Genomic DNA, 10,430 nt, shown 5'->3' with positions numbered 1-10,430 from the left:
ATGATTAAGGTATTACTATTCTGCAAACTTAGGATAAACTATTTTAAATACGCTATATATGACTGCAAACACTCACTCTTTATATCATTGTCTCTTGCTCTCTTCACTTGAAGATTTGGCATACCTTCTGCAGAACCAGCTGCAGAAAACCACTAGGTTAAAGTTGCTCTGTGGTGGTTTGTGTGTGCATGCAAATGTTTATAATGGTTTACTGCATCTGTCAAAATAAGAAGTGCAAGAGAAAGTGTAAAAAATCAAAGCCTCAGGGACCATGTCAGCACATGTAAGTCAAACTGTTGTTTGCGTGCATGTGTGGTGTCTGCGTGCACTTGAATGTGCATGTGTATCATGGCCTATTTTAGTAAACAAGCACAATAGTGTAGGGCTGAACTCATTGTTGACTGAATGAATGGATGCTGAAGGCCAAAATGGTGCAAAAGGCATGTGGAGACTGAAGACTAGATAAGCCCAGATGAGAGGAGTGATGGACTGTAGCACAAACAAGTGCAGCATTTATCCCTATTTTCTTATATGATTTATCAGACATACTTATTTGAGTCTTCATTTTTTTGCATACAAACAAAAGAAACAAAGCAAAGAATCAATCAAATAAAAAGTCCTAAGCAGTGCTGCAACTGGTGAGATATGGCTGATGTCCCAGAGGACTTTGATTCCCAGGTGGTCTGCAGTCCAGCTGTGCCTACATCAGTAGTCAGCTATAGGTGCAAGCTTTCTGCTCAAGCTGACTGTGATGTTGGTGTAGAGAGGCCTCCTGGATACTTCGGGGGAGTAGTTTAGGTTGTTAAGACCATCCACTTTCTGTCTCTCCTTTGAGTGGCGTAGTAGACTATACCTGCAGGAAAGAACAACCAATCAATGAATCGAGAAGAGAAGAGACGAGAAGAGAGAGCTTTACACCCAGTCCAATATAAAGCAAGTTTAACATTCAAGTTAGATAAGTTAAATTGAGTGGAACCTTAGCTTTAATAAACAATGAGATAATATGAAGAGGAACAGGTTTCATCTACTACACAGTGTTAAAGGATGGTAAAAGTGGTGAGAGCATCATTGTCTGTGGTTTAGACAGAAAGTGAAAGTTGCATATATATTCCCATGGGGGCGATTAACGAGCAGATCACCCCCACTACACTGGATTAATCATGACCATTGTAGAGAAGATTTACCAAAGCAAATCAATTTTGGACAAACGATTTGTATTTTATTACCTAGTATCTCCTCCTCGAAATAAAGAAACATTAATTCTTTGGGCTGTTTTAAGTAACTTGAAATTTGAGCAGAGGGCGCATGATTGGAATTCAGCCCTGAAGCATACAAGCATCTCACATGCAAAGTCTTGGAAAGAGTTGAAATCCTCTCAAAGTCACTGCTGTGGATTTTCATGTGACTGGCTTACATCACATGAGCCTGAGCCTTATTCCAATTATCAGCTTCCACTTTTAACCAAAGGGTGTGTGTGTGTGTTTGTGTATGAATGAGCTGTGCATGCATAGACACTAACCTTCCCAGGAACTGGACTTCCCCACGATGATGATGTGGAATTGACATGTAGCGTCCCTGCTCTCCATGTGGTCGACTTACTGTGAAATTAGCAAACTGCACCCTACACAAACATATTTAATGCTCATTAAGCCATAATGTACAAAGTCAGGGGGAGCAGGCATTCCAATAATGACTTTCATTCCATATTTTCACAGAAAGCATTATAATTATCACTCTGATAACCACGTTATCAGACTACACATTCTCACTAACATGATTTAGATATAAAAAAACTATAGAAAAGAGTTTCACAGTAACCGCACACAAAAAGGGATCATTACATAAAGACACATACACAAATCAATCAGTAAGAAAAAAAAAAACACACAAAAACTAATACAAAAGCTCCCCTCACCTGTTCCAGAGGTCATCGTCCTCTCCTCCCCAGCCCCAGAACGCATTAGGAAATCCATTTATCTTCTTGAACTGCTTAACCGTCAGGCCACTGACACCACCGAAGAACTCATTATAGGGAAGCCTTCGAGGGACAATTACACATATTAAATTCATATTAAGTAAGGAATACATTTACTGTACATACCCATTGAGAAAGAATCCAAGTCTCACATGTAGGAGTACTTGTCGAGCTTGACCGCAAAGTGTCGGGGCATGTCTGTGCAGCCATAATAGTTCCTGTCATTCTCCATGAGGTGGTCCACATCGTGGAAGATCAGACAATCCCAATCCAGGTCCTTTATAGCCTCCTTGTACCCCACGTTGAACAACATGGCTCGGTTAAATGGCTCTGTGCCCCCCTAAAGAAAAAAAAAAAAGATATTTTCATATTATGACAATCCCTGTTTCTGTAGTTTGTTTTGCTCAATCATGTCAAACCACTATCTACTGCGAAGCACTGGTATTATTACCACCTGAGAAGGAGACTTAGTTCCTACAAGTGAATCTGTTCATTCCTGCAAATGACTGTAAATACATGTGTGCATACCTGCTCTATCACATAAAAGGCAAACTGGACTCTCTGTTTCTGCAGCACAGGCACCAGGTGTCTGAGGAGGATTGGTAAGTGTTCATGTCGGTTCCTGAACGGGACTAGGATTGCCACCTGGAGACACAAAATGGAGTAGGATACAATATACAGATATATCAAAAGGACATGCATGTGCAAACAAATGGAGATGTATATGTTGTATATAAATGTTTGTGGACACTCCAGAGGGATAGAGCAGTCTGATCTGTGCAGCTCAGTAAACTGTACTATTTCTACAAAGAGTTCCCGAGCGTCATGATCCCTAAGCAGTGTGTATGAAGACTCGTGACAATAGAGTTCTTGAAGGCAGGTTCTTGAAATCTTATTTCCACAAGATCTTACATGCATCAATCACAGAAACACAGAGGTGCTAAATATCTGTGAAAGGTATTTATTTTTCCTATTAGGGTGGTAGCTATGACAGACCATTTTTTTTAAGTTTCTTTTGAAGCTCAATAAAAAGCAAACTGTCACAGCAAGAAACAAAAAGTGAGGGGAATCGAAAACAATGAGTTGACTGTTGTGGTAGATGAGGGAGATTGCTGGCTAATGAGAGAGAGAGATAGAGAGTTGGTTGTGAGAACATGCACACCCCCCTTGGGAAAAATGAATGCGAGAGACAGACAGACAGATGTCAGGCAAGACTGCGCTGTTGGACAAAAAAAAGGGAGCGATAAATTAAAGGGAACATAGTAAAGGCGGCTGATTCAAGAATGAAACAGTACTGCAGTGTACATAGAAAGGGTTGAATTCATGTTTTTCCTGCTTCTTGTGCTTTGTAATTTATTATATATCACTGTATGTGTACATTTTTAAATGTGAACTTCAGACAGAACAACCTTATCATCCAGATTTGTAGAGTTAGTAAAGTGAGTGGCGTGTGGCACAAAACCATGTAAATGACATACTGTAAATGGGACTAGGGACATGCGTCAGACATGCAGTCGCTGTATGGGCACTTCATTACTGGACACTCAAAAACAAACACTATATCCTCTCATATACTGTGCAATGTATTTATCAGATTCAATGGGATTCGCTAAAGTTTGAGCATATCAGCTGTAACACACTAGTTTGTGGAGCTCAAAGCAATAATCAGGCATCATTTCAATTAATCTGAAGTCTTTCATAGAAATATCTAATTCCAAAAAGAACGACATTTTATTGGGAAAAAGACACTCAGTTGCCAGTTTATTAGGCACACCGAGCTAAAACTAATTTCTAATGCACCGGTCCTACCTTCCTTACACTCCCTTCATGAAGGTTATAATGTTCACTTTTTATTGAAAAACTGTTTTAGAGCCGTGTTTATCAAACTTTATGATCATTTTGTATGAGGATGTAGTTTGTGGTGCTGTTAACTGCATTGTATCATACAGAGAGGTATTTCTGTTATTCAGCCTACCATCACTGATATGAATAAGGTCGACAAAAATATGGATACAACTGTCAGTGTGACACAATACAATTCAGCAAATGCAGCATCAAAAATGACTATAAAAATGAAACAATACCACTCTAAAATGTTTCAAGATTACAACCTTCATGAAGGGAGGATTTATTGAAGGACATTTGGATTAGACTGCATTAGTTTTCGTTAGGTGTACCTAATGAACTGGTCAGTGAGTGCATATTGCTGTAATTTTTTGCAAATGTTATTTTTGGCACTTCAAGCACCACAAACCAAATGCCACTCTTAGCATTGTATTGGGTTTAAATAACAGCTCTTGCTAAACTGCAGGTAGGAGGTGACATACGAATGGGTGACGAGTTATGGGAAAAACCTATATAAAGTGTGGGACACAAGCTGCCAGAACAGATTCAGAGCTCCTTACATACATTTTAGAAGTCTCAGTCATATATAACATATTGCTCCAAAATCTCCCATAGGTATCTTAATTGGGTTGAGATCTAGATCATTTACATACTAAAAACATACAGCAACCCCTTTTGCCCTGCATGGAAGCATCTGCATTTGTTATAATTTTCCACTCATCCGTCTGTATATTCAAAAGTGCTTTTCAGTGAACAGTCCTTCTAACAGTGTCACTTCCACACTTACCTTCCAGCGAGGTAAACAGTCTTTGGGCTTCCAGTAGCCTCCTGGGGCTATGCTAGGCTCTACCTCCAGCAAGGATCTCTCCACCTCCTCCAGGGATACCTCAGTCATATTCATCTCCAACTTGCCCTCTGTGTGTGTAGGGGGGTTTAGGGTGGTGGGTGGGGGTGGATTGGGGGTGGGGCAATAGTAGACATTTATTAGTAAAGAGAAAAAGGAGGGAAAATGATCAAAGTACAAAGATAAAGAAAATGTTAATGAAAACGGAAAGAGTTATGGCGGGGAAAAAGACAGACACTCATCAATGCCTGTAACAGTTGTGCAATCTGGGTCATAAATTTCTTTGTAAAGCTATTTTGTGCCATTACAACATACTTTCATTCATCAACACTCACATCCGAAATAAAAAAGAAGCTCTCAGCCATTTAACTACTCATTATGAGAACAAATATGTACAGAGGCACAATTAAAATTCACTTAATGGAACATTTTACAGGGCCAAGAAAACCAGAAGAACTGTTTAAAGTGATTAAAGGTCAGCCAAGGAGATTGAGAGACACTTTCTTTTCTGGTGCCTAAATATATTACAGAATCAATGCAAAACATCACAAATAAACTTTAAATCAAAACTATAACAGTGTACTTACTCATGGAAGGAAACCTCTCAGGGCAAACCTGTGAGGGGAGGTAAGTGAAGCCCTCAGGGAGGTACGTGGTGGGAGGGTCATCGCTCTCGCTCAAATTGAAGTCATAGGAATAATCTGGAATCACACAAATATACAGGAATCAACATCACCATCAAGGGCTATATACATACATGTACATATGTATACACATACACATACATGTACATATGTATACACATACATATATATAAATACACACACACACACACACACACACACACACACACACACACACACACACACACACACACACACACACACACACACACACACACACACACACAGGTACAGTAAGCAATCCTAAAACACCTTGGTGTATCAATCTGTATGTTTTTACCTGTGCCATTGATACTGTAAGCCCCTCTCACCACCTGCTCAAGAACCTGAGCACCGATGTTCCTCACATTCTCTCTGATCTGGATCCCTCTGGCTTGGACCATGAACACATACTCATTTACTGTGGACAGAGGGAAGAAAGAAAGAGAAATAAGTCATTTTATTCTTGTTCCCACTGTAACAGTCACAAGTGTTTCTCAGCTGACTGAAACAGCTCAACACAATACAACAAGTTAAGCCTAATAACCCATGGCAGTGCATAAATGCCAACTGGGGTTTCTCCGTATCCTCACAGTTCTTTAAATCATGACCAGCATCTTCCTGCTTCCATTCCTCCACCTTTTTGAGAAACCATATAGAACATGCCCATGTTCAAGGAAGTCAAACTTGGAGTAACTCTGGTGTAAGCCCACTTTTCCACCTGATATGGCCCAAACTGATTATCTGCCTCGGTGACCTGATGTGGGGGATTTCCCGACCAAATATCAAGGGTCTTTCATTGCAAAGAAGCCAAATACTTGAATGGTAATCTATGATGATGGGGGAGGTGGGAGGAGAAAGACACAGCAAGTTATTTAAGAAGGAGAAAGAGACTGAGATAATAAGTTAGTATTGATTGGTTGGCTCCTTCCTTCTGTGAAAGATAACTGCAATGTTTAGCCTCATTGTTCTGTAACATTTTAATTCATTATCTAATTTGCTGTTAGTCGTCGGATTGTAATTTTTTGTTGCATTTGTTTGGTACAGACAAAATGACATGGGCACAAATAGGCTGAGAATGACAAAGATTCACATAGAGCAGAAGCACCAGAAAATTTCAGCCTGCATTTCAGTGTCTGAAAAACACCACAGTGACCTCAATGACCGTCATACTTAAGAGTGTGCAATGTTGTACGTTTTAAACAATGTCCAGCAACAACAACCTTCAGTCAAGCACAACCCCTGACAACATCCTCACATCATGTTATAAATCTCTTATTACAACTTTTCAGTGGCTTTACCTGACAGTTACTGCTCAGAACTGCTCAAAAGAAGCTTGGTACCTGTTCCACTCAGTGTGGGCTGACCTAAATAAGACTACAATGACTATGTCAACCTGCCAAACAGGAACTATGCAGTGGGAAAAAGCGGGGGCGATTTGGTCTAACTGTAAGTCACTCAAATTCCCAAATACATCACAGACACTCATCTGTGCAATTGTATGTACTGTAGTTATGCACAGTAAATGACTTTGTTTTGCTCACTTACTGGAAAGGTGACTCACACAAGTTCCTGATGCCAGAAAACAACACAGTAAAAGACCATTTGGAATAACTTCTAGGGTCATAAACTACTACTCCTGTTTCTTTATTTGAAGAAGCATGCCAGGACAATGCAGCCAAATTATGGATCACTGCCTCAGTGAATCGGTATCCAACTGCACAATCTCTGGCCATTAATCCAATCAACGTTTATCTTAAAGCATTGCCAATATGATCCACACCCTTCTGCAAATGCGAGTAGATGTGAATGTGTACGTGTTGCTGTTTACGTGCGTATTACTGCTGAGCTAGAAATCTACAGGATGTGATTTGTCATTAGTAATTGTATTACAGTGTCCATCACATTCATCTTGTTTTATACAAACTGCCTGGCTTGCAGGACTAGAGACTAGTCGCTAAGTGATAACTGAAATCAATGTTCTTATTTTACCTCTCCAACACATAAATATTACAGTGCAGCTGGAGCAAACCTGCAAAAGATAATAATAATAATAAAAAAGGAAAACAAGAACACAGGGTAGATCCTGTTCACACACACACACACACACACACACACACACACACACACACACACACACACACACACACACACACACACACACACACACACACACACACACACACACACAAGGTCACTGATGCTTCTCTGAGGCGCCATATGATGGGAAAATGCTAAGAGGCTTCTGGAGGGTGATCCAGTCCTCCAGGCACCAATATATTTTGGCACATTGGTATCTCCCTCTCATGCCTGCCAAACTTATGGAGATATGACCTATGCATATCCCTACCAGGAAAAATCCAGGGTACATATGCACTGTAGCACTCTATAGACTGGAGTAACGGTTGGTGCTGAGGTATTCCAGGCTACAAACTGTGACAAATGCAATTAGACACGAGAGAAGTGGAGTTTAGAGGAAAGCTAACGTAGCAGACTACAACACAAGGCCATTAGTGGTGGACATACTGCATAAGCAAGGGGGCACACACACACACACACACACACACACACACACACACACACACACACACACACACACACACACACACACACACACAGAGAGAGAGAGAGCATTCTGATCTGTCACTAGCAAGGGGACATTGCATTCATACATAACTACACGATACACATGCAGACCAGAAGGCGCAATTCCATCAGAAAAACCCCCACTGTAACCCATGAAGCATGACAAGGGAGCTTGAATGACCTTGTCCTCTATAACTCTCAAAGAACATGCTGTCCGCATGCCAAGCCCAGCCCACCTCTCCCTTTTTTCTCTCTCTCCTGACATCCCTCCATCTTTCCACTTATCTGTCCTTCCATCTATCTCCCATCTTCATCTCCCTGTGCTGCTGTTTCTGTGAAATGTGGTTTGTATCACTTTCTGCCAAGTCCATTTGTTCTTATCGTTTAAGTAAATAACTGAATGATGGATTGCATCCATGCTCATGAGGGACAACTCCAGGCACAGATCCTCTAACATACTGTAAAGCCAACAAACAAGGGGTAAAAAAAAAAAAAAAAAAGTAAAACAACCTCCCACTCCCAGAAAGGCAATTAACTCCACATTGATATCTCAGCTGTGGGAGGTGATCGGTTGCATTCTGCTAGCTCCCTGATAATCATCAGTGAATGGTGAATGTGTATCATGTGAGTTTAAAAGCTGAATTAACGATACTATCCGTAATGTAATGTTGTACATTGGCCATACACTATTCGATAGCCCATTGCAATACCTTATTGGAAAGTAAACAGGGGATTACTCAAAATGTTACCACTACATCCCTCACAATTAACTGAAACAACTACTGTAATTTGAGTGTATTGCTCTATTGAGGGTGTTTAGGACTGGCATGAGATGGTGAGGAAGATTAGTAGATTTCTGATTGGATGTAGGCTGACTTTTTTTAAAAAACATATAAAATATGTGTGTTCTTTTTGAAGGATTTTGGATCTCAACTGAAGGGACAAGCGTGTTATAACCTTATGTGACCCTCTGTAAGGGATGCCGAGAAACCCTAAGGCCATTGATCGATACTCAGCCTACTGGTCAATACACAAAGACTCACACACTGTGGGCAAAGCCATGTGTTACAATATAGAAAATTTTGATATTTCTTTCTCCTTAACCACTTCATAAATTTTAGAATTAAAAAACTGCTATTGTCTGATATTTTAATCTCATCTGCGTAAATGAAAACCTTCATGAGCCAATGAACACACCACAATCTTCTCTGTAATCTGTTTTTGTTTTAACCCTGCCTTTGATCTACCATTATGCAAATAAACCACTGAAAGTGTTTTTTTTTTTTCTGCACAAATATGGAATCAATTATGAGAGAAGGTGAAGTGCTATGCAAGTTAGTTTGAGACTCAGATAACTAAAGTCTCTTCGTGTTTGTTTGCCAACACCAGTCAATCAAAACCACTCTTGTTATAGCACACACACACAGACACACACACCTACAGTACATCTTCAAAACCAACTTATCTTTCCTCTCACCCTCTGGTTGACTCATTTTAATTAAAGATACCAGATTTTGTGGGTTAATATAGCGCATTTCAGAGTCAAACACTGATCCCTAAAGACTGGCTGAATTTATTTGAGTATTTTACAGAATAGCTAAACCAGTCCTTAGGGGATTATTTTGTTAAAATACCGAGAAAAATCCCAGGGAAAATCGTCCCACTCTATTGAAAGTCTTAGTTAATTAGTATTTAAACAAATAGAGCAGCGTTTTGTGTAAATCGACACTACTGTTAATAGATTCCCCCTCACAGACACACAAACACACATGCACATGCTGTTATTTTGCAGTGTGCAATAACATCAGGTGCAGTACAACCTGCAGGATACTGTGGGGTTTTTAATTGTATTACCTACTGCTCTTTTAACTAACTGACTGCTCTTTTTTTTTTTTTTAAAAACTCTACTATTTATTGTTTTTATTATAACAAGTAGAAGCTGATTTTGTCTCATCCTGAGAATTTCATTGTGCAGTGACATCTATGTTATTCTGTGTATATGAAAAAAAAACCTTGACCTTCCCATTGCTGTGCAACAGCAAACATAGCAAACATGTACCGAATCAGGAAACGTGCACAGCCCTGTTATTTATAAATATTTGGCTTGCTGATTAGATGCCATTTCCACTATTGTTTTGGTAACACTGGCAAATACATCCTCCTTACATATTTCCAGTTGACAGGAAGAGAAGGAACTACATCAAACAAAGTGCTCAATTTATCTCATCTCGCACTCTCTCATGGAAAAAGATGATGGCTCTCTAAGGTGGAATTTCTCACGTCACTTTTTAATTTATCTGTGTTCAGTCTCACTCACTGCCTCTTGGTCTTTATATATCTTTCGCTCTCCCTTTTCCTCATATGTTGCTAGCTCCTACCCCCCTCTGCCCCTATCCATTCCTGTTGTCATGGGTAACTTAAGCTTATGTAAGCAGCAATTCTGTACATGCAAAGGCATAAACTTGATGTATCATCCTTTGGTTCACAAAAATATACACATTAATGCAAGGGAACAAAG

General features: G+C 39.8%; 1 protein-coding gene across 2 annotated transcripts in view; it reads right to left on the bottom strand.

Moving 5' to 3' along the window:
- The window catches only part of b4galt5 (UDP-Gal:betaGlcNAc beta 1,4- galactosyltransferase, polypeptide 5), a 32,773-nt gene that overhangs the window by 2,504 nt on the left and 19,839 nt on the right, over positions 1-10,430 (bottom strand). For both annotated transcript variants that reach the window (XM_040153440.1, XM_040153441.1), the window contains exons 2-9: positions 5,628-5,747; positions 5,252-5,365; positions 4,608-4,735; positions 2,504-2,620; positions 2,128-2,315; positions 1,916-2,038; positions 1,520-1,621; positions 1-853 (exon numbers count right to left, since the gene is read on the bottom strand). The exon at positions 1-853 is cut by the window's left edge and continues 2,504 nt beyond it. In XM_040153440.1, the coding sequence (XP_040009374.1) occupies positions 706-853; positions 1,520-1,621; positions 1,916-2,038; positions 2,128-2,315; positions 2,504-2,620; positions 4,608-4,735; positions 5,252-5,365; positions 5,628-5,747 (1,040 nt within the window). In that variant the 3' untranslated portion in view covers positions 1-705. The remainder of the gene's footprint in view (positions 854-1,519; positions 1,622-1,915; positions 2,039-2,127; positions 2,316-2,503; positions 2,621-4,607; positions 4,736-5,251; positions 5,366-5,627; positions 5,748-10,430) is intronic.

This window comes from Xiphias gladius, chromosome 18 (assembly GCF_016859285.1).
Source record: "Xiphias gladius isolate SHS-SW01 ecotype Sanya breed wild chromosome 18, ASM1685928v1, whole genome shotgun sequence".
Lineage (NCBI taxonomy): Eukaryota > Metazoa > Chordata > Actinopteri > Istiophoriformes > Xiphiidae > Xiphias > Xiphias gladius.
The sequence above is the reverse complement of the archived record's forward strand: the minus strand, read 5'-3'. Positions and strand labels throughout refer to the sequence as shown.